This window comes from Cordyceps fumosorosea, assembly GCF_001636725.1.
Source record: "Cordyceps fumosorosea ARSEF 2679 chromosome Unknown scaffold_8, whole genome shotgun sequence".
Classification (NCBI taxonomy): Eukaryota; Fungi; Ascomycota; class Sordariomycetes; order Hypocreales; family Cordycipitaceae; genus Cordyceps; species Cordyceps fumosorosea.
In genome coordinates, this window is record NW_017387308.1 from 251,390 (window position 1) to 273,688 (window position 22,299).

General features: G+C 56.8%; 9 protein-coding genes across 9 annotated transcripts; 4 read left to right on the top strand and 5 right to left on the bottom strand.

The window, feature by feature from the left end:
• Positions 1-72: 72 nt before the first annotated feature.
• ISF_03933 (Protein kinase-like domain protein) lies at positions 73-1,088 on the top strand (the record flags this gene model as incomplete). The annotated part of the gene is made up of 4 exons (XM_018847539.1): positions 73-186; positions 245-387; positions 462-657; positions 681-1,088. 4 exons carry the CDS (start codon positions 73-75, stop codon positions 1,086-1,088), a joined length of 861 nt encoding a protein of 286 aa, XP_018705119.1.
• Positions 1,089-1,117: 29 nt separating this feature from the next.
• Positions 1,118-1,429, top strand: ISF_03934 (hypothetical protein; the record flags this gene model as incomplete). The annotated part of the gene is made up of 1 exon (XM_018847540.1): positions 1,118-1,429. The coding sequence occupies one exon, from the start codon at positions 1,118-1,120 to the stop codon at positions 1,427-1,429; it is 312 nt and encodes a 103-aa protein (XP_018705120.1).
• A 537-nt stretch (positions 1,430-1,966) lies between these two features.
• Positions 1,967-2,266, bottom strand: ISF_03935 (hypothetical protein; the record flags this gene model as incomplete). The annotated part of the gene is made up of 1 exon (XM_018847541.1): positions 1,967-2,266. One exon carries the CDS (start codon positions 2,264-2,266, stop codon positions 1,967-1,969), a length of 300 nt encoding a protein of 99 aa, XP_018705121.1.
• Positions 2,267-3,399: 1,133 nt separating this feature from the next.
• Positions 3,400-4,779, top strand: ISF_03936 (FAD-dependent monooxygenase; the record flags this gene model as incomplete). Its single annotated transcript, XM_018847542.1, has 1 exon — positions 3,400-4,779. The coding sequence occupies one exon, from the start codon at positions 3,400-3,402 to the stop codon at positions 4,777-4,779; it is 1,380 nt and encodes a 459-aa protein (XP_018705122.1).
• A 162-nt stretch (positions 4,780-4,941) lies between these two features.
• Positions 4,942-6,900, bottom strand: ISF_03937 (Phosphate transporter; the record flags this gene model as incomplete). Its single annotated transcript, XM_018847543.1, has 3 exons — positions 4,942-5,240; positions 5,296-6,750; positions 6,822-6,900. The coding sequence occupies 3 exons, from the start codon at positions 6,898-6,900 to the stop codon at positions 4,942-4,944; spliced, it is 1,833 nt and encodes a 610-aa protein (XP_018705123.1).
• Positions 6,901-11,423: 4,523 nt separating this feature from the next.
• Positions 11,424-12,676, top strand: ISF_03938 (hypothetical protein; the record flags this gene model as incomplete). The annotated part of the gene is made up of 2 exons (XM_018847544.1): positions 11,424-11,890; positions 11,953-12,676. 2 exons carry the CDS (start codon positions 11,424-11,426, stop codon positions 12,674-12,676), a joined length of 1,191 nt encoding a protein of 396 aa, XP_018705124.1.
• Positions 12,677-12,953: 277 nt separating this feature from the next.
• On the bottom strand, positions 12,954-16,426 carry ISF_03939 (HAM-2, protein required for hyphal anastomosis; the record flags this gene model as incomplete). The annotated part of the gene is made up of 4 exons (XM_018847545.1): positions 12,954-13,842; positions 13,896-14,025; positions 14,088-14,382; positions 14,432-16,426. The coding sequence occupies 4 exons, from the start codon at positions 16,424-16,426 to the stop codon at positions 12,954-12,956; spliced, it is 3,309 nt and encodes a 1,102-aa protein (XP_018705125.1).
• A 555-nt stretch (positions 16,427-16,981) lies between these two features.
• ISF_03940 (hypothetical protein) lies at positions 16,982-17,920 on the bottom strand (the record flags this gene model as incomplete). The annotated part of the gene is made up of 2 exons (XM_018847546.1): positions 16,982-17,798; positions 17,895-17,920. The coding sequence occupies 2 exons, from the start codon at positions 17,918-17,920 to the stop codon at positions 16,982-16,984; spliced, it is 843 nt and encodes a 280-aa protein (XP_018705126.1).
• Positions 17,921-20,110: 2,190 nt separating this feature from the next.
• On the bottom strand, positions 20,111-21,995 carry ISF_03941 (acid phosphatase phoG-Penicillium chrysogenum; the record flags this gene model as incomplete). Its single annotated transcript, XM_018847547.1, has 3 exons — positions 20,111-20,708; positions 20,762-21,127; positions 21,181-21,995. The coding sequence occupies 3 exons, from the start codon at positions 21,993-21,995 to the stop codon at positions 20,111-20,113; spliced, it is 1,779 nt and encodes a 592-aa protein (XP_018705127.1).
• Positions 21,996-22,299: the final 304 nt, after the last annotated feature.

A 22,299-nucleotide genomic window follows, 5' to 3' on the forward strand; every position in this document is an offset into this window, starting at 1 on the left:
TATAAGGACCTCCCCGGAGACTCAACTCAATCTTCCTCAACAGACAAAAACCATTTTCCAAACGCATTCACCATGGCATCCGAATTTATACCTCCTAAGCCCTCCTACGAGACTCCTTGGAATGACCGCGATATCCAGGCCCGTACCGGCCGCTTCGCCGCCTCCATCACCCTCGAACGGGTCCAGGTACTGGTCAACCGCTACTGTGATAGCAAGGTCTATTGCGTCTCGTCCAAATTACGAGTTGGAACTATTTGTCTGCATCTACTCTAGATTTCCCTACGATAACCCCTACGATAACGATAAGGACTTGGTGGTTCGCATCCCCGTACCGACGATAGCCGACCGACACTGGGACATGATTCGCAGCGAAGCGGCAACACTCGCGTACGTAACCTCCCAAGCAGTAGGTGCTCTTTCCGCCGTAACAAGCTCCACGCCGTGACTCACACTCATGAAAGGTATATTGAGAAGAAGCACCCAAGTATCCCCGTCCCTCGAGTTATCGCGCACGGCAAAGACGAGCAGCTAACGGACGACTCCACGACGACGCAGTGCTTCTTCATCATCACCACCCGCATCCCCGGAAAGCCGCGCGATGACGAAATACTGGAAGGTTTGGATTTTGAGCAGCGTTTGCGCCTCGCCTCGCAGCTTGTTAGCGTGTTCACGAGCTCCAGGCCTCCAAGTTTCCCCAGACCGGGTCGCAGTACCCAGAGCCTGACGGAGTCTCTGAGTATGTCGGCCGTCACCTCTCCCGCTCGAACAACTACTTCACCGACCGCGATGGCCTGCCTCGCAAGGATCAGGAGTCCTGCAACACCGTGCGAGAGTCTGCTTCTCAGCACGTCACCAACCCCAACGAGGTACACCCCGCCGTCCTGCGCAGCTTCAAGCCCGAGGAGCGAGCGCAACTTTCTGAGGAATTCTTTGCCAAGATGGGCTCTTTGATCGTCGTGTCCCTAAGCGAATCCTTTCAAAGCCCCTTTTGGCAGGATGAGGGCGGGTTTATGCTCAGCAAGGGCTCGCTCGATATGAACACGGTCATGATCAACGGGGACGGCAACCTCAGGGGCCTCACGAACTAGGCGTGGAGCGAGATCCTCCCACGGCAACTATGCGCACCAGCCCCATGGATCCTCCAACTCGTCCAAGACGTCACCAGGCACGTGGGGCAGCCGGCGGCGGGGGCGGGGAGCCCGGAGGCCGCGATTCGGCTCGACGACGAGCTCGCGACGAACGGGCCCAGAGAGATGGAGAGTCCCTGGCCGACAACGAGCTTGTCAAGTACTGGGAGGCCAACAAGGTCGAGCTCGACGCCGCTGCCTGGCTGCGGTATCCGGCACTGTTTCTCGATGGCTACATTTCGAATGGATTTCGCCGATGGATCGGGAACCGTTCGACAATACAGCTTCCGCTGGGCCAGTAAGACCCATCCAGCAGCGGCATCGCGTCGCTGCAAGCAGAAGCGGCGGTCAGATGAGGGTGTCTTGGCCCGGCTGCTGGCAGCGACTCTGACGGCTAGCTTTTCGGTTCATATGAGAGGTTGACGCTAGAACAAAACTCGACTTGATGGTGAGCCGGCGTCCAAAGGCGGCTCGGCGCTTAAGTCCGGGAACGGCCCGCTGGTCGAAGACGCCGACAGTACCGGCGACGGACCCCGGCAGTGGGTCTCCGGTGTGAAGTGATGATTACTAGGGCAGAGGCAATGACCTACTTGATGAAGCTGCGTAGTAGAGAATGATTGCGATATGTACTGATGGATAATATTTACATGCACCAGTTGCCCGTTGACACTTATCCCAGTGTGACTTGTCATCTACCCGACTACTTCCCACGTCGCACAACTTTTCCAAACATGTACATCCCTGGGCGTTTTGACCTTGGACGAAAGACATGACCGCCTTTATTGTACTCGGAAGAAAGTTGGCAGAACCCTGCACAGCCCGCTCCTCTCGACTTCTAATTACCCCCGCCCCCGAATCCTCTGCGCCAGCGCCCTGTGCTCGCCCTCGGCGGCCGTCCTGCGCCGCTGGAGGCTCTCCATGTTGGCGCGGATCCGGTTGAGCGCGATGGAGTGGTTGTTGACGGCGGCCGAGACGACCGGGTCCGGCAGCCGGCCGCGCCGCGTGTAGCCGGCCATGTCGGCCATGGCCGCCTCGAGCATCGCGGCGGTGCGGCGCTCCTGGCCCCGCCAGTAGTCCATCTGCTGGTGCATCTGTGCGATCTGCGCCGTCAGCTCGTTGAGCCGGGCCATCTCGGCCATGGCAAGGCTTGGCTGGGGGTTCTTTGTTGTTGGGTCTGGGGATGATGGCTTAACAGCGGCTTTAGTACGGGGGGGAAGGGGGCGAATGATCCTGGGGATGCTTTCCCTTACCTGCTTCCTCAAATGAGAGAGAGAATAAAGTTTTGGAAATGTTGATGAGTGTATTTTTGTCTTCAACTCCTCTCTTTGTCCCCCCCCTCAAGGACATGTCCAACAGCTTGGCTTCCTTATATATACATCTTCTAACCCAACGCCTGACGCCGTGCAACTTGACCCCGAAGAGATGGAAAGAAAAAAAAAAACTCTTCCTTCTCCATGGCGGTGTCTCTGGTGAGGCGAGCAAATTTTGGAACCAAATCTGTTGTGAGAGGCCCGGAAATTTTTTTCCCTATAAAAAGACCCCCCCCCCAAATTGGGCGTCATGCAAAGAAGGCAAGCAACACAAGGCAAAGCTATGTTGCCTACTTTTGCCGCTCACCGTCTTGCCACCAGGTACTCCAAACACGACATTGGTCAGCGGAGGGGGGACGCCAACTAACCAATAACGGAGCAAAAGTGAGGCTGAAACGAGAAAAACAACTCCATGTCGTGACACATTTGCACCACTGCGTTGGTTGGGCAGGCCTGCAGGGTAATTGTGCGACAGGAAGACCGGGAGAGGTTGCCGGGGGGGGGGAGGGGCAGGTGAGCTTGGCTGTTGAAGGGTTGGGCATGAAGGGAAACGCCAAAGGCGTCGTCAGCTAAGTCAATTTCACATGTCAGGATAAACCCGTATGAGTCAAAAAAGTCAACAAATTCGATGGAACAAAGAAAAAAAAGGCTTGAACAGACTTGCGTAGGGCTGAAATGCGAAATGATTTTCCAGGCCACGACAGCAGTGTCCCTTTTGGGTTAGCTTTGCGATTTAGCGCCGATGAGAACGGCGACTTGTGGATCACCACCTCCGCCCCGTCCGGAGCCGTCCCTTTTCTACTTGGAAGAGAAATATCTTTTCAAAACATGTATAAATTACTGTCGTCTGCTCCCCGTATGTGTATCAACTCTTACCGTCATAATCTCTGCTCCAAACCACCTCCCTATCTTAGTCTATTTTATTTTTTATTTTTTTCACATTTAATTGACATTCACCACCCATGACCCTCCGCGTCCTCATCATCGGCGCCGGCACCGGCGGCCTCGCCCTCGCCCACTGCCTCCTCCAGTCCTCCTCCACCGCCGTCCCCATCTCCGTCACCGTCTTCGAGCGCGACCGCACCCGCCGCGACGGCCTGCAGGGCTACCGCGTCGGCATCTCCCCCGAAGGCGCCCGCAGCCTCTCCGCCTGCATCCCCCCTTCCCTGTTCTCCCTCTTCCGCGCCACCGCCGCCGCCACCCCCGACCACCTCAACATGTTCACCGAGCACCTCTCCGAGCTCCTCAGCATCTCCGGCTTCGCTTCCCCCGCCGCCGACGGGGTCGCCGCCGAGTACTCGGTCAGCCGCATGACCCTCCGCCAGCTCCTCCTCACCGGGCTCGAAGACGTCGTCCAGTTCGACAAGCGCTTCACCCGTTATGAGAACAACGCGGACGGCACGGTGACCGCGCACTTCGAGGACGGGTCCTCCGCGGTCGGCGACGCGCTCGTCGGCGCGGACGGGACCAACTCCCCCGTACGCAGGCAGTACCTCCCGCACGCCGTCGTCCGGGACTCGGGCCTGCGCGGCCTCGGCGTCAAGGTGCCCCTCACCGCGGAAACACGGGCCCTGCTGACCCCGCAGATGCTGCGCGGCGTCACCATGGTGCACGCTGCCCACGGCGACACCGCCATCCTGCACGTCATGGAGTTTCCCTGGGACGCCGACCACGGGCCCCTCCCGGGCGCCGTCGGCTCCTCCGACGCCCACCTGCTCGCCGCATGGCCCGGCGCGCTGTTCGACAACACGCGCGACTACGTGCTCCTCGGCTTCGGCGCCCCGCGCGCGCGCCTCCCCGATGACGTGCTCGCCCTGCCGGGGGAGGCGATCCGGGAGCTGCTCCTGGAGCGCACCGCCGCGTGGCATCCGAACCTGCGCAGGCTGTTTGAGCTGTCCGACCCGACCACCGGCTTCGCGCTGGCGGTGCGCACCAGCGAGCGCGTGTCCCCGGCGTGGGCGAGCTCGCAGGTCACGCTGATCGGCGACGCGGTGCACACGATGACGCCGGGGCTGGGCGTCGGCGCCAACACGGCACTTCTGGACGCGCGCATCCTCGGCGAGCGGCTTACACGCGCCGCGGCGGGCGAGCTTGGTGTCGTGGAGGCGGTGGCGGGGTACGAGGCGGAGATGCACGGGTACGCGTGGGAGCGCGTGGAAAAGTCGCTGGAGCGCTTCGACGAGAGCGACGCGATATACAGGCCCGGGTGGACGGGCTGGCTGGCGATGATGGGCATGCGCGCCGGGTTACGGCTGGTCAACAACGTGCCGCCGCTGAAGCGCAGGATGGCCGCGCAGATTCATCGTCAGCGCGGGGAGATGGAGGAGCGGCCTGAAAAGTGAAAAGTGAAGAATATAAATGAAATTTCATCCTGTATAATATTACGCGTGTACTATGTAATAACAAATTCTCTAATCAATCTTTTCTGTGGTATTTGCAAGTCATAAAAACTCCATGTACAATGTGAGGCCGAAGCCGGATGCCCAACGTTTCGCCAGGTCAATTTAAGCCCGGGTGCTACCAAAGTGAGGGGCGTTGAGCATGAGGCCCATCAGGCAGCCACCGATGAGACCGGCAATGGGAACGGTCATGATCCACGAGAAGACCAGGAGGAAGACACGCTTCCAGTTGACCGCCTTGAGGGTGCCGTTGCACAGACCGACGCCGACGGTGGCACCGGTGATGCACATCGAGGTGGACACGGGAAGGGAGTACTGCGAGAAGATGAGGACCGTGATGGCAGCGCCCATCTCCATCGACGAACCACGGCTGGGAGAGTGGTAGGTGATCTTGTTACCCATGACTATTGAAGCGGTTAGTATAATTTGCGCTAGGACAGGAGATGGTGGACAGCTTACCCTTCATGATGTTGTAACCGTAGGTGATGAAGCCGAAGCAGATAGTCAGAGCCATGACGGCAATCTGCCACAGAGGAACGGGGGCCTTGGCGCCAGCAGCCTTGCCGGTGGACCAAGCAGCGTACATGACAGCCCAGACACCGACGGCGTTGCCGACATCGTTGGCGCCGTGAGCGAAAGAGGCAGTGCAGGCGGTGATGACTTGGACGAAGGAGTACAGGTACTCAACCTCGTTGGGGTACTTGGTGGCGTGGTCGTAGACGCGAGCCATGCGCTGGCCCTCGGGAGTGCCCTCGATACCGACCTGAGCAGTGTGGATGTCGTAGTGGGCACCGTAGAGGAGGGCGCAGACAATCAGGGCCGGGATGCGCTTGAAGAAGGTGATGAGGTTGGCAGTCTCGTGGATGGACCCGGCGCCCATGCGGTTGTTGTGCAGGGTGCGCATGGCCCAGGCGAGAGGGCCGCGGCCCTGGCGGAGACGGGCGTGGTGAGCCTCGAGGGCCTCGCGCATCAGGCGCTGGTAGCCTTCCTGGTTGCACTCGGCGAGGATGAGCTTCTTGCTGCCGGCGGCGTTGTTGACCTCCTTGCTGCCAAAGACGGCGTCATCCCGGCCCTTGAGGTTGTCGCTGGGCGGGCGGACGTCGGTCTCGCTCTCCGTCTCGGGGGTGTCGTGCTGGATGACGTGGTAGTTGGGGACCTTGGCCTCCTCGGCATCAGGGGGGGCCGGGCGCCAGAAGAGCATTGGGCCGTAGACGACGTGCCAGATGCGCAGGGTGTAGTCCTTCTTGACGACCTTGGCGTGGACGTAGGGCACGAAGAAGAGGGCGGACAGGAAGAAGAGGCCAAAGCCGACGCCGAGAGTGACGGCGATGATGTACCAGGCGGGCTTGTTGGCGAGACCCAGGCGGGGAGAGCCCTTGTAGACAATGGACAGGGTGCAGATGGTACCGGCGATGAGGAAGAAGAAGGGAGAGGTCCAGACGGCCCAGGGGACGGGGTTCTTGCGCATGTGGACGGTGACCTTGATGAGCATGAAGATAACGGCGGCAAAGACGGCCGAGATGGCGGGGGCCATGCCGAGACCGGCGAAGATGGCACCGAGACCAGAGCCCTTGTTCCATCCCCACTGGACGCCGCCGGCGCCGACAGTCGCGACACCGACACCGGCAAGGGAAGAGATGAGGGAGTAGGTGGAAGAGACGTGGGCAGAATTGCGCGTGCACCACATGACCCAAGTGGAGGCACCGGCGGAAGCACAGGCAAAGGCGAGGAGCTGGACACCAGCATCGTTCTGGAAGGCCGAGACAGGGATAATGCCGTTCTTGATGGTGGTGGCGCTGCGGGCACCGACGGCGACGGCACCGAGCATCTCAAAGACTAGGCAGAGGACCATGGCAGCGCGGTATGAGATGGATCGGGAGGAAACACTGGTAGCCCAGGCGTTGGCGACATCGTCTAGAAGGGGGTTTTGGTTAGTGATGGAAGGACAATAAGGCGTGGAGGAGGGCAGGCAGGGCATAGCATACTGGCACCGTTGTTGAAAGCCTCAAGGAGAGCAAAGCAGGTGCCAATGGCAAAGACGTAAGTGTACTCGTGCAGAACCATGTTTGACGGTTGTGTTGGTTCCAACTCGGACCAGAAGAGTAAACTTTTTGGTGGCTGAGGAGGAGGAGGTTGATGCTGTCTGCAGAGAGTAGCCTGGTTAACCTTGACACGAACAGACAAGGGAAAAAAAATCCCTGAGTGTTTGGGAATGGATTCGTCTTTATAGTGAGTGAATGACGGGCAGGGCAGAGCCGGGCGCCCGCAACCTGCAGGAGACGACCCATGCCCATCCGTCCATTGAGCTGAGCAAGCAGAGTGACAGAGAGACCAGACCAGACGCCGGAGCCATGTGGCGTTTCAATAGCAAACCCCCCCCATAACGAGAAGTCTGTCGCATGTGCACGACATGACAGGCTCTTAGAACCCCTACCGCTTTCAGAAAACGGACACCGAGAGGAATAGTCACTCAAGTATTTCATGCGATAGGCACCGGTGGCGGTTGGCGAGCCCGGAATACTCCACGCTTGACTGGCCCGGATGTGGAACTAACGAAGCCACCAATACGGTTTCTTTAAGCTTAAATGCTTGGCAAGCACCACTTATTACCCCAGAGACGGCCATTCATCCATCTTGGATCACACACGTGGGATCGTCCCTTGCGCCTCGTAGGTTGAGATCCCCCCCCCTTGTTCTTCTTGAGGCTGTTGAGGCTGCGCGGGCCTTCCAGCCCATCAACCCGTGGCGCAACCCCCAAATCCACACGTCGGTCGGCCCTCTTGCCTGAACAGAGTTCTTTTCTCGTGCTTCTAGCCTGTGCCAAGCAGAGAGGCCCCGTCTCCAGCTTCTGGATTTTCTGGACTCGCCCAAGCAACAATGACCGCTTGCTGACATCCTCGGACACTCTCCATGTGCGCGTGCTCGACGTGATTGGCAGGATTCGCACCCGTCGCCCGACTCGCTCTCGCAGCCTTTTCCCGGTTCTAGGCCTGATAAAACAGGGCGAGCTGAATTTTTGGGTCGTGTTATCTCATTTGCTCCAGAATTGAAGGGATAGACAGAGCAGGTTCTGAGATTTCAAATTCAAATCTCGAGTCGGTCGGTCCAGAAGACGCATGCAGTCGCCAAGCCAGCCTTCGGTACAGGAAAGAGATACCGGCTCGGCAGCCCAACTCGCTCGCACTTGGCAAGCCGCCTGCTTCCCAGCGCTTCGGATTCTAGTGATCTGGCTGCCAAGAGGCACGCGACAGCCGCATGTACGCCGCGGAGGCAGCCAGCCAATGACCACAACGCCATTTTTGAGCGCTTTTCGTTTCGTATGCACTGTCGCGTGTGACATACAAAAAGAATACCGAAGCCGACTTGTTCTTTCGGTCTAGAATGTAGACAGAACACGACCTTTCCACGACACAACCAAACCCCCCCTCACGATAGTAGTGTTGCACTCTTCACGCCTCAAGCGATATAATGCCCAATTAATCCAAGGGCAGCTCGGGGGCATGTTTCTCGTCCTTCTTCGCAGCGACAGCTCCGACAGCGCCCGTCCATTCTTTTCCTCTACGTTGCCGCTTCCTCTGAGTGCTCATAACTCAGCCCTTCTGAACCCTCTTCTTTGACTCTTTTTTTTAGCCCTTCTTCATTCATGAAGACCCCCATGCCGCTCTACCGATTGCGCCGCCAGCGCGTCGTCTTGGCTTGCTGGGCGTTGACAGGGCTTGAACGGCTTCTGCAGTAAGCTCATCGAACACTGCTGGCTGTGGGGTTGCATCCCAGCCGCCGCCGTTACACAGCAGCATCGACTACAAAACCCCTCAAAACATCGAAACCCATGATTCGCTGCTACCACAGACCAGCCAACCACACCCAGCCTAGTCGCTTGTCATCGGCTTGCAACGAACCAGTGGTCGGGGAGCCGCTTTGTTGTCAAAGACCAGATACGGAGCCGGCCATGCGACACCAACAGAGCCGGCTGTTTCCGTGCATCTGTGCTTGTGTGCATCTCGAACACGTTGAGGTTGATGTCAGGCTGGTCCGCCTTGTCTGATCCAGAGAAACTCTGCACAAAGTCCAGTCGAGTCTTGCCAAGACAGCCGCGGAAAATCAGTGGAAATCCCCCCTGCCCAGCCAAGGTCATAAGGTTTCCAATAAGCTTGAGAAAACTGCTTCTTGGGCTTTAGCATTTGCTAGTTTGCTGCTAGGCGCAGCTCACACCCACCCACGTGTACGCTCGATTGATCAACACTTTCAAGTGTTTCGAGAAAATCCGCACGCCACCCAATTAATGCTGACATTCAAAAATTTCAATGCCAGTCCCGTGCGTCCCTACAAAGGTTTCGTGAACACCCCTGAGAGCGTTGCCAGGGTGCAGATATATTTTACGCGTTTTGTCGGTAGTTGTCGCACTCAGCACAAAGGAGTGAGCTCTTCAGCCCTTGCCACAGTATTGAGCTTTTCACTGAAAAGAACTGTGAAGACACCGTCGAATTCGCCTTAAAGAAACGGCCACGGGCCTTCACCGAACCAGAAACGACCGACATTTTCTGCTGGAAGAGTCAGTGCCATCTCTAGCTCCAGTTCGGCCGAGGAGTACAAATGCTGTGGAAGCGGGATCTTGCACAGGTTCAATGTGCCTCACACAGATCACACCAGATATATGCCCAAACCCTTTGTCAAAGCACTGACCACAGCGAAACCGCGAGCATTGTTGGAGGATCGCGCAGCAGTTACTTTCAGGATCAGTGCTTCCCGCTATGAGAGGGTTCCCGGGCTCAAGATTGGACATCCCGGCTGAAAACTGCGGTGTGGTTGCAAGTTGACCTGTTTTTCGAATATGTTTGTCAAGCAACTGGGGTGCACTGTTGGAACAGCTCGTTGTCTCACTCCAAGCGTGCTGAGGAGCTCTGGATAAAACCGTGACTACGTACATGGTCAAAGACGGCGCCACTGATAGTGATTTGTTGATGCAGGAAGAAAAGTTGAGGTGTTTGCAGAGGCTCCATATTCCGCTTACTCCACCGCGGCTTCAAGGGAGCCCCTGAGGCAGTCGCTTCTCATACCCGATTCAAGCGGCCCTGACGACCTTACCGGAAACCCGAAGACTTTTGACCGCCATCGCCTTCGAAATACTCTGGTTGCCTCGACCGCACCCAAAAATAAACAAACTGGACTGGCGGTCGGAAAATGAATAGGTCGCAATGATGGCGAACTCGGACCAACTGTTGCGGGTGGAAAGCGTTTCCAACACAGGGAGAGAAAGCGAGGCAGTCGAAGTGCCTCCTCGAGCGCTGCGGATGGCTCAACAGTGCAGCCCGTCGCAGCCGCACTGCCGGGCATTAGATCTGCACTCTCCGGCTTCACTGACGAATGCGATTAAAGACTTCATCCTGAGCTGTTGGACGGTGCATGTCGGGAAATCGGCAAGATATTGGACGAGTGTGACGAGCATCGCCGTCGAAAGCATAGTTGCAAACGCATCTTGTCCCTGTCGGCATGCGACTGCCCGGCTGCTGGAGACGATGTGAATTGATCTGAAAGCTGTTGTAAACTGCCTGTTAGACCATCATTTTGCACTGGCGGCTACTAGTCGGCTTCTGCGGCTATGAAGTAGCTGCTCAGGTTGACAGCATAGGATGGTAAGAATGCGATCGATGGGCGCCAAGGTAAGGAGGCGTTGAGATGGTTTCTGCCCCTGACAAGACTAGCTTCCGGCCCTCTTCTTCACGGTCAATAGCAGTCTTGCACTCAGACCAGTCTTGGCTTCTCGATTGGCGACCTTGCTTTGACGCTGCACGCGATGGCCCGACGAATCCAATTTGCAACTTTGTACTGACAAACGCAACTCTGAAGTGTGGCAAAAAAGACCAAGTCCATCATGCGCCCACAATGTTCCTTGTGCTCAGCCACCAAACCCAGCCACGCGGGACGCAGCCACCAGGTCCTCTGAGCGAAGCTTTTAGGGCCTTTCTTCCAGCGGCTTCAGCGCCGGGTGCAGCGAGGGACCCACTTGTCTCCATCGTCGTCATCTTCTAGAAATAGTAACAGTGAGACATGGCCAACTTGTTTGGGCTGCTTGAAAGACATGGCCGATCAGTAACTCACCAATATGACATTTCTGTCAACTCTGAGGATTGTACAAGATATTTGTGAGTGTAGTATTTTCAGTTACAGATGAATGGATGGGAATAGAGAACGCGGAAAACAACAGCCGCTCGGGTTTCGGATTCAGAGGGACAAAGGTCTACGTCAACACGGCCATGCAGGGATCACCGTCTCCACATCCCAACCGCTCGACGGGCAGTGCAAGAACTTGCTAAACGCCTTACAACCTGCTTACTGTTTGGAGTAAGCCAGCCCGGCTTCTATACATATTCAAAACTCTATGATCCCCGTTTGCTTTTCATCCTTGCTTAGACTTTGCGCGACATTTCACCTCTTATTCCCTTTTAAATCGCGATCCAAATCAAGATCCCAACTACAATCTGCTCCTCTATTCATCCTCTCCCCCCCAAGGCATCAGGCATCTTTACAACCCATCTCTCCATCAATCGAGTCCCGCTTACCACCACTACCGACCACCACCCGCCACCATGTCTCGAGGCGGCACCGCGCTCGGCCTCAAGACGCTCCAGTGGCTGATCCGCTCCGTCCAGCTGCTCTGCTCCGTCATCATCCTCGGCATCTACTCGTACCTGCTCGCCGCCCTCTCCAACCACAACCTGCCGACGCCCACCAAGGTCCGCGCCGTCGAGGGCATCGTCGGCGTCGCCGCCGCCTACGCCCTGCTCGGCCTGCTGCTGCTCTGCTGCCTCGCCGGCCGCACCCTCACCTCCTTCGCCGCCATGTGCCTCGACTTTGCCTTCCTCTGCGCCTACATCTTCGTCGCCGTTGCTAACAAGGACGGCGCCGGCAGCTGCACCGGCGAGGTCACCACCGTCTTCGGCAAGGGCAAGGCCGGCGACACGCTCGACGCCGGCGGCGGCTTCACCAAGATCCCGAGCTACCGGAGCGCGTGCAAGCTCGAGACGGCCTGCCTGGCCATTGCCATCATTGCCATGTACGTTCAACAAATCGCCCCCTTCCTTTTGCTGGCGCCCGTGCTAACCCCGATACTCCCAGCTTCTTCTACATCTTCTCCATCTTTATCGAGCTCGCCCTCGGCCGTAACCACCAGCGCGAGAAGCGCCTCGCCAACTCGCCACCCCCGCCGATGCAGATGCCGTACGCCCAGGGGCCCTACGACAACTACCAGCCCGGCCCTGACCAGCCCGAGTCTCCTCGTCGCCGCGGCTTCCTCGGCCGCATCTTCGGCCGCGACCGCGGACAGCAGCCCCTTCCCCAGCACGACCCCAACAACCTGCCCCAGCACGCCCAGCCCATCGACGTCGCCGCCGCCGCCAACCGCGACTCGCAGGCCACCGCCATCGGTCACGAGCACGACCACAACAAGTACGAGACCGGCTACGACGGCGCGGAGGGCGCCGCTGCACAAAACAGCCCCATGGCCACCGGCCACACCGCGCCGACGACGTACACGTACACCAGTGCCGGCGACCCGTACGCGCATGCCGGCGATCCATACGCGCATGCCGGCGAGTCATACGCGCATGCCGGTGATCGCTTCGGCCACGCGGGTGACGACTACCTCCAGTACCGCCCCGCTGCTGGCAGCGCCGAAGCACACAGTCCTACACCGGCACCGGCGGCGGCGACGGCACTGCCGTATCCCGCGGACGACCCGTACGAGCCGCGCCGCGCGGAGCGGCCGAGTCACCAGATGTCGGCCCCACGGTATCCGGCCCCGAGCTACCGTTACGACGACGGCATCTATGACCGCCCGTAAAGAAGCGGGGAGAAAAGCGTATAATGTAGACACGCACACACAAATGTACAGCATTGGGTACACAGAATTTTTGTTGTTTTCTTTGGTTCCTGGTTTTAATGGAAATGGCATGGACACGGGTCACTGGATGATACCCCCCTTCACGACGCGCTCTTTTTTTTTTCACTTTATTCATCAATAGCTGATAATACTACCCGCTATCATTCATTCCAATCAACACACGAAATCCTACGCTAATGAGTCTCTCCTTCTCTCAACACTGTCGTGATTATTCAGACTACCAGTTCTCCATCTCGCCCATCGACTCGTCGCCGCTCACCTCCGCCCAGTCCAAGTCCAGCCTCTCCAGCTCACGCGTGAAAAAGTCCTGCTGAGCAATGCTCCCGCGCCTATCCTTCCGCGCCGCCTCCTTGCCCTCGCCCACCGCATCACCGCCCGGCGCCAGCAGCGTCTTGTCCGGGTACCTCCTCACGTTGAACCAGTGCGTCAGCCCTCGCAGCGCCTGCTCCAGAGGCAGCGCAGAGTCCACCTCGGCGTCCACGTCGCTGCCCGCCAGCCACTCGTCGCGCAGCTCCGGCCGGCAGTGGAGGTAGACGGCCGTGATGACGCGCATGTTGCTCTGCCGCCACTTGCGCCCGCAGTATGGTACCTGGTTCTTGAACAGCTTGAGAGTGTACAGCCGCAGCGCGGGCTGCGGTACGCGGAGCGCCCGCCGCAGAATCGTCGACGACTTGTATTGGACCAGGAGCAGGTTCCGGTGCGCTTTTCCTTTGCACACTTTTTGCATCAACCGCAGGTAGTTGATGAGCGAGAAGAAGTTGCGCCAGGAAAAGTCGGTGATGGGCTCCGTGGGGAGGTCGTGCACCGGATACCCGAGCTCGTCGACCTCGGGCCGCATACTGCCCCCCTGGTTGCCGCCATCCTCCACGGCGGCCGAACGGCCCGGCGGCTCTGCTGGCTGTTCGCTCGTCGACACCTCGGCTGGCGGCGAGCGGTACTTCTTAATCGGCGGCGGTGCGGCACTGTCGTCGCTTTCTTCTGCCTCGCTTTCATGCTCGGGCGCGCTGTTTGCCTGGTCCTCAGCTTCATCGTCTTCATCTTCGTTGTCAAGGTCACTATCTGTCCTATCCTTGAACCGAGATCGAAGGTTGCAGAATTGGAAAAAGCTGTCACGAGTTATTAGAGAGGATGGCTTTATCTGGAAGTAGAGGCAGTATACCTATTCTCTAGGCGGTCTAATTTGCTGTCGACAACCTGCTGTACGTCTTGATGGGCAAACAGCTTGAGCACAAGCGGGATATAGTTGGAATCCAACAAAAGTTGAGTCATGTACTCGAACCGTAAAATATCTATCTCATGTTAGATCTTGAGTTGCTCTTCACGTTCATTTTGCCTTATTCAGGATACTTACGTGAGAGTCTAAGCCACTTGAGTAACAGGACCAGAATGCCAGACATGGCCTTGGTCGTGATCTCTCTTGTTCGGGCAGCATCCACTTCCTCCGGCGACAGCTCGGGGGCGTCCGCCGGCGGTCTCCCGTTGTCAGGATTAGGCCCGCCGTTCATTCCAGGTCCGTTGCGGCCCGGCATGCCCTGGTTCATATGAGGGCCTTGCGGGCCTTGTTGCGCCACGATGGCCGCAACATTAGCAAAGACTGGTCGCAGCAAAACAATGACCAAGGATTGCAAATGAGGCAATGCTTGGTGCTGTCTCATGATTAGCACCCCTTCATCAACACGTCAGTTGTTGACTCACGTAGAAGCTCTCTACTGCCTCAAGGCGCTTCTTGTCTCTGTCGCTCATCTCCTGTTTCCGAGGACCGAAATCAACAGCTTCCGCCGGTGCGGCCGGCCTACGCGGCTCCTTATCCGCGCCCTTCACCTCCTTGATCAGCTCTCTCTCCTCCTCCGTGAGCTCGCTGAGGTCCAGCTCCTCCACATCATCGTTGTCCTCGTCCGCCTCCCAGCCACGCTCAAATTTGAGAAACGCCTCCCTCTCGTCCCAGAGCTGCCGAGTGGCCCTCGTCATCCGCACACGCGTCGAGAAGAGCTCGCCCGCCTCCAGGATGGATGCGGGGATATGGCTGCCCTCCCACCGGCGGTTGATCCTATCGTCGAGCGCCGCGAGCCCCTTTCCACCGGCGCTATTACTGGTCGCGTCGAGAGGCGGGTACATGAACGGGAAGTTTTGGTTTGTCTGGTAGTTTTGCTTCTTTCCGCCCTTGCCGCCGACGCCTGGAGACGGTGGCGGTGAAGGGGCCGGCGTGGCAATGTGCACTGGCTGGTGCAGGATACTTGCGCCGCCACCGTTTTGTGCACTTGCCGGTGCGGGAAGGATACCGTTAGCGCCGTTGTTCCGGGCCGGGTGTTGGGGAAGCGGCGGAAGCAGGGAGGTGTTATCTTCCTCGAGGGGAATCGCCGGCCTAGGCGGGACGTATGATGGGTACTTGGAGGTGATTTCTTGGCGGAAAACGTGGTAGTCTAGCGGCGAGGCCGTAATCGTCTCCTTGCCTTGGTTCTCGCTGAGCTCGCTGATGGCCTTCTTGACACGCTGCAAGTCCTTAGTACCGCCAAACACGAGAAGAATCGACTTCCAAAAGAGCAGCAGTATCTGCGTTTGCGGGAGCGCATTCTGCTCGTCCCATCGCAACTTCGTCGTTGCCGTCATCATGAATTCAGTAAGCGGAGGCTGCAGCTCGAGGAGCTTTCCGTACGACGCGGACATGTCCTCAGGGTCGCTGAGAACCTCCTGCAGTGCAATGTACATGATGGTCATGAGGTTCATCAGCTCATCGTGCGGCTCCTGCTGGCTACTGTTGCCCTGCGCGGCGCCCGCCTGCCCACTTGGCGCGTCCCCAGACCATTGCAGCTCAAAGGCGTGCCGCAGGGCCTCCCACACAACTGGCAGGCCCTCCAGCGACGCGAGGCACTCGACGCCGGCCTTGATCGCTTGCAGCTGCATTAGACTCGCGATAGACCTTCCGGTCCCCTTTCCCTTCGTCGCACCATCCCCGTCCCGCCCTTCCCCCTCCTCCTCGGCCGCGGCGTGCGGCACAGCCGTGTCCCCCCAGCGGCCAAGCACCAAATACACCAGCTTCCCGATCGAGGCCGAGCGCAGCGCCGCATCGTTGGATTGCACGCCCGCAATCGCGGCGCGCACGAACCGCGTGCGGGTTTCGTGGTCGGCGTCCTCCCAGGCGACCTCGTAGCCGCCCTCTGCGGCGGCCGTCTCTTGACTCCAGTGCCACTCAAACGCTTTTTGCGCAGAGCTGAGGCGAACCCACTGCCAGAACTGATACATGAACCACTCATCAATCTCCTCCGCGTGTGGGCCCATGTCTGCGTAGGTAAAGTCGTAGGCCGGTTGCTCGGGCCGGTTCACCTCGCTGACAATCTTGCGCAGCTGCGCGAGCGAGAGCGAGTCGGTCGGCAGGGGTGGCGCGGGCGCCTGCGGCATCGGCGTCGGTGTCGCGGAGCCTCCTGGAATTTCCAGTGCTGCGCGCTGCAGAGCATTGCGCTGCAAGATCGGCCGCGTGGCAGCGGGTGGTGGCGCGAGGGGTAGCTTCTCTGTCGTCTCCGTGCCCAGTTTCCCGCCAGCCACCTGGCCCATATCCTTGACGTCCATCTCGATATCAGCCTTTGTAGCTTCGTCGTCGGCCGGTACTTCGGTCACAGAGGTCGTGGGACCTTGACCGGTCGCGACTGGGATCTGGACAGTCCCGTCATCCTTGGCGGCGTCGAGAGCGCTCATGGTTGGGGATGGAGCTTCGCTTTCGGGGCCGGTTACAGACGCAGGCGCGCCCGAGAGATTCCCAATATGTCTATCGGATGATTGCAGCGGTTTCTCTCGTCACCAGATCCCTTTGTCTCTCGTCGGCCGGTAGGTCCGATTGCTCAGCGAGAACGGACCTGCGGATTGTCCACAACACCTTAATGCTCCATCAAGCGTAGCTGCACGGGAGCAGTTCTCGTCCGATGATGTTGAAGGGTTCCCTTAATCTGTAGATACTGTGTTCTGTTCGATAATGCCGCTAGTTCGTGTCGGGGTTTTGGTCGTTGCTTCAATGTTGTCGCGTGTTTGATAGAAATTAAGTTTGCGGACCCGAAGCTATCCAGATTAGGGCGACATGGCGCAGTGCCACGGCAGGAGCTCATTGGCTGGTAGTGTTGAGCTACATTGAAAGGTCAACACGCCAGGTGCAGGTTATCGCAACATTTTCACTTCTTTTTTCAGATAATCCTCTTTAGAATCGTGAAATCATAATGTATTTACATGTTTGTCCCTCGAGCTCCCAAGCGGGTATATCTAGTCGTCGCCTTCAGATTCACTGGTAGTATCCGCCCCAGCCGTCTCACCACCAGCCGCCAGCTTCTTCTCCTTATCCTTGGCGCGCTTCCTCAGCTTCTTTATCCTATTTAGCCTCTTCTTCTTATCTTTCAGATGCTCCTCCTTCTCGACCTGCTTCTTGGTGGCCTCTTCCATGACCTGCGCCCTTGAACGCTTGCGTTGCCGCTGCAAGACCCGCTGCTTCTTGCCGGGCCTCTTCCTCTTGTCAACTTGGTCCGCATTCTCCATCAATACCTCGGTGGAGTCGTCGCCGACCTTTTTCGTGCGCGTCGCTTTAATCGAAATGACCTTCCAGGGCATCGCCATGCCCCACGACGGTTGCGTGGACCAGCGTACAATCTCGGCGCCCGTGACGGCCGCGTAGCTGTACTGCTCCTTTTCTTTTGCCGACACCGTCTTGGTTGTGAAGAACGACAGAGGCCGTGGCCGTACAAATGCGCCGTCGCCTAGAGGTGCAGCTGGGTCCTCCAGTATCACCTTGGCCGTCTTGGTTGAGCCGCCAGGGCCGGCTGTGCTGAAGAGGTTGAATTCGTAGCCTTGTTCCTTATCAGGATCAGCATCTCCATCGACTTGGGCAGCATTTGTCCTTTGCGTAGAGTTGTCGGTGTTGTGTTCAATCGGCTCCGCGGAAACCGGTGGCTCGTCGTCATCGTCGAGGCCCAGTGCCGCAGCGATTTGCGCATTCACTCGGCTTTGCATCGCCGCATCATTCCCAGCCGCATTATCTTCGTCCACGTCCGACTGGTCAGAGTCGCCTAAATCCTCGCGTCGAACTCTGTTGCCAGGCCAGAAGTTAGCAGTGCATTGGGTTTCTTGGGGGAAAGCTCCGAGTATTCGCGACACCGTGGGCTTTCGAACATGTCCTACTAACCTTTTTGCCTCTGGAAGTTCAAACATGGTGCCTAGATGACGGATGAGTGTAAGGCGAGGGCAGCGCGTCTCAAGTCTCGAGGGCCGTGGGCTCTCTCGGCGGAGCGATTGTGGCTCTCCCTTCTCGTGATGAGCCCAGGCACGTCGAGAGCTGTATATTTCAGACTCTCTGGGATAGCCGCAGTCGTATGATTATCTATGAGTCGAGGCGGGAGCGGCGTGGATCGATATGTTGATGTCGATGCAGCAGTGGTGAAGTCAAGTGCAGTTGTGTCGCAACTTTTTTTTCTGTAGTCTTGCCCCACCAATCCGCCAGCACATTGTCCTGGTAACTGTAACAAGATAAGAGAAACCACACGGTGCTGTAAAATAGTCCAAAAGTCCAAAAGTTCTCTGCACTTGAACTTGTAGTCTACAGATTCATTGTGCTTCATTTTTTCGTACAAAATTAATAATCAATTTCCCGTCTTCTCAGGCCACTTCAATGTAGTTTCCTTGTTGCTTGTTAGGAGCTTACTTGCCAACCCACACATAGCCTAGCTAAGCATACAGGGTAGCAAGTATTTCTAAGTTCTCTTCCAATTCGAGTACAATTTTCCGTTCTTTCTCGTTTAATATCCTTTTCAAACCACTGGGCTATGGTTATGGGACTATCTGTTTCTCTTTTCTACTGTCTACATTTTGATAAAGTTCACTGACAACCCAGCAGCTTGTAGTGCTAACCCAACAACAGTGTAATATCAAAGGGAAGCCAAAGAAACCCCATACTGATACAGCGACTTCATCCTACTAAGTAATCAATACTTGAGGAAATGCTAGCTGCGAGCTATTATTAGGCTGCTGCTATCGGCCGTCGAAGCTCGCTAATAATGGGCCCAGTTATGGACTATCCAAACAAGGAAGTTTTGGAAGGTTCAAAAGGCTACGCGGCCCGTCTTGGCAGCAATACATCAGGGTAACTATATCAGTCTGAGCAAAGGTGCTGAAATTCCGGCTGCTATGCAGAAGAGACCATCGCGCCGCGTGGCCAACTTGTCTCTCTGTTTTGTAGAGTCCTGCCCAGGTTGACTTGCCCCCGAGCGAGCCCATAGCCACAGCACTGCCATCCCAAGAAAAGAACGACAGAGAATTAAAGAACCATGGGAACAGCGATTGGCAGACCCAGTTTGGGGGCCAAGAAAGCAACGCTGCACCGTGTCGCATTGCATCGTAAAAAAAGCGCCCGGCGCCACCCCCCGCTGCCGCCATGTGGATATTTGCATGATTTTCTCCTTCTCCATCTTCGATTAATATGGCTTTCGCCGGGGTTTTCATATGAGAGATATTACGAAGTACGTAAAAGCGCTTAGCAAGTGACATATACGAATATAGGACATGGACATAAAGGACTCAAGTGACGGCTCAAGCCGGGGCGGATAGAGTCGGCGCATGCGAGAGTACCTGGCCTCCTTCTTTCCGGCTGTCTTGGCACCATAGCAACACGTGGGGAGTGTGTAAACAACGGTATACCCACGCGGGATGTATCTAGAGGATTGTTGAGTATTCGTCATCGCCAAGACCCGCGGCGCATTCTGCATCGATGGCCTTCCTTGTGCCAGGAGACACAACGTCATCAAAAGTGAAAAACAGCACGCCCATAGCGCCGACGAAATATGATAATCAGTGTCTCAAAAAGGAAGTGGCAGGTGAATGAAGATATATATATATACTGTATGAAACATAATAGCAGAAAGTTGATATCAGTGCCAGCCAACTCCGGATATAGCAAATGAAAACAGCCTCCCCAGGTACCCAGTGTAATCCTGCCTCATGCGCCGTCCTGGTTCTCGTATGTCTGATCGCCAGAATGCGCAACGTGACAATATCATAGCCGAATTCGCAGTCAATCCTCCCAACTGTACAGGTCCGAAATGGCCAGATAAGAAAAGAATGAAACAAAGGGAAAGAATGAAACAAAGGGAAAGAATGAAACAAAGGGAAAGAATGCGTGCAATCCTCCCAACAAGCACATGCCGCGCCATGGATATCCCAGGGAAAAAAACAGAGCTCCCAGCCGCCCGATTTCAATGTAAAAGAAAAGACTGAACCAGATCGTTCAGGGCCTTCCGCCCAAGACCACGACAAAAAATGTCCGCAGCTACCGCAAGGAAAAGGCCTGGAGCTATATAGGGCAAAGCTCAGGCCGGAAGGAACACCAATGTGGTTCTAGGCAGACGCCTAATTCGTGCTCCACGAGTAGTTGTTCATGGACTCAAAGGCGCCTTTGGCGCCAGGAGTGTAGAGAGCATTAGGGAGCGTCGCCTCCTGCTTCGCAGATCTGTCAAAGGCATACGGCCGTGGATGAGAACTGCCATGGGAAGCGCCGGCGTAGTTCAGGTTGGCATTAGATTCCGCTGTGCTAGAGTTCCAGGCACCACTTGATGACGGGTAATAGTCTCGTTGACTGGGGGCGGTCGTGCTCTCGGAGCCATAGCCCAGCGTGCTCGCATCGCTCGTGATGGAGCCACGGTACGATCCGTAGCGGTAGTCAGAGGCGCTGTCTGGGGCGGAGATGGACCCATGTACGGAAGACTGTCCTTGGTGCCTGGGACTTTTTGTTGACCTGCCATTGTCGACATATCGTGGAACATGCTCTGTGGGAAGTGGCCCGGCAGTCGGCGCGTACTGTGACAGGGAGACGGGGGGTGCTAAGGTCGAAGCCATGGGAAGTTCCGAGTTGTCGTTCGCAAAAGTCGAGACACTTGGCATGCCCATCGTAGTTGTCGTCGGGAGTTGGCTCAAAGAATCAGTTTGCTGGTTCCATGTCGGGTAAGAACTGCAACATTTGTTAATTATCTATCGATTCACAGCATGTAGCAATCCACGTACTTTGATCTGAGTGCGGTCGGCTGGCTAGCGGCGGACTTTGGTGGACTGAATGTGAATGCAGATCTAGGAACCTGCATATCCAGACTTCCCCCGCGCTTTATTTCCGACTTGACAGAAAGGGCACTTGCGATAACACCCACGCCAGTCTCAACGAGAGCCTGGCCACGAGAGCCAGCGCTTGATCCGAGGAGGGGAATTTCTTTGCGCGCCTGAAAGTTACGCGGGCTGCGACCGCGAACCACGATGGGCGATGTTACAGATTCAGTCAAAATCACTTTGCTATTGTCGGCAAGAGTTCCATGGACCCTAAGGTGGAGGACAAAGTGCTGCTGCAGCTCTTTGCGACGGCCGTTGTTGGCGGTGGCACTGTTTTTGAGTTAGCATCCTCTATTTGTTGGTTGCAAGGGAGAATAGCTCACATGCGAAACTGCAGACGGCGCCAGCCAACTGGGTAGACGGCGTATTCGCCTTCAGCGCTGGGGTTGCTGTCTTGGAAAGGAATCAAGGGCAGAGCTGGAGGCTCCTGATCGGGTGTCTGTGCCTGTTCAGGCGAGTTGGGGGGCGGCGTCTTCCAAGGAATCACAATCAGGCGAACTGGGTTGCCGTCGACAGACTCGATTGCCGAGATGGTGACTTCCATGCTGGTGACGGGCACAGTCTCGTTGGCTTCGTTAACAACGGAGATGGGACCCCGTGGCGTGACAAAGGAACCACTGATCTGGAAGAGGTTGCGCCGGTAGCAAGTCAGCTCCGGTTGAAGAGCCCCGCCCTCGCCGCCATTCGAAGGCATCTCAGAGAGAAAGAACATTCCGTGCAGCTGAGCGGAGAGCTCAAGTTGTTGCACGCGGCCATGCTGATCAACCACTGTACTCTTCTCCTGGGAGCGGCGGAAAGAGAGAAGTTTGTGGTCTTGGCTGACAGTCAGCCGGGAAGTGTCGTCGCGAAGGTCCTGGACAATTTCTTGATAGGGCTGGGATTCGGCTTGGGAAAACGATCTCTTTAGAGGAGGGTAACTCTGGTGCGAAGACAGTGTTGTAGGCTGAGGCCGGTCGAAAGAAGATCCGTCATCTTGAGAATAGCGTCCGTATGAGTAGTGGTCCTGGCCAGCACGAGTTCGAACGCCGGGCGAAGGGAAGGCAGCGTCGATGGAGCTACCAAGTCGTCCAGGGATGTGGGATGCCCCGTAATTGGGCCAAATACTTGCGTGAGAGGGATCTCCTCTCAAGTCAGTCATAGTTGGAGGATAAGCTGTTGCGGTCATCATTGGCGCATATCTCGAATACGGTACTGCGAAGTGTGCGAGGCCGCCCTGGTAGACTAAACTGGTGAAGAGAAGAGGAGAGATGAAAAAAAGTCAGGCAAAGGCTAGAGTCTCGGTGGGTGAGAGGAAGGAGCTTGTACAGAGAGCCTTTAAATAATCGACAAGCAGATCTTGGATAAAATGATAAAAAGAAGCAATGAAGACAAGGAAGAGAGAAGTTGGGGGCGAAGAGGATGGTCTTGTATACTTGTAGAATCTCGCTGCATGGATGGAGCCC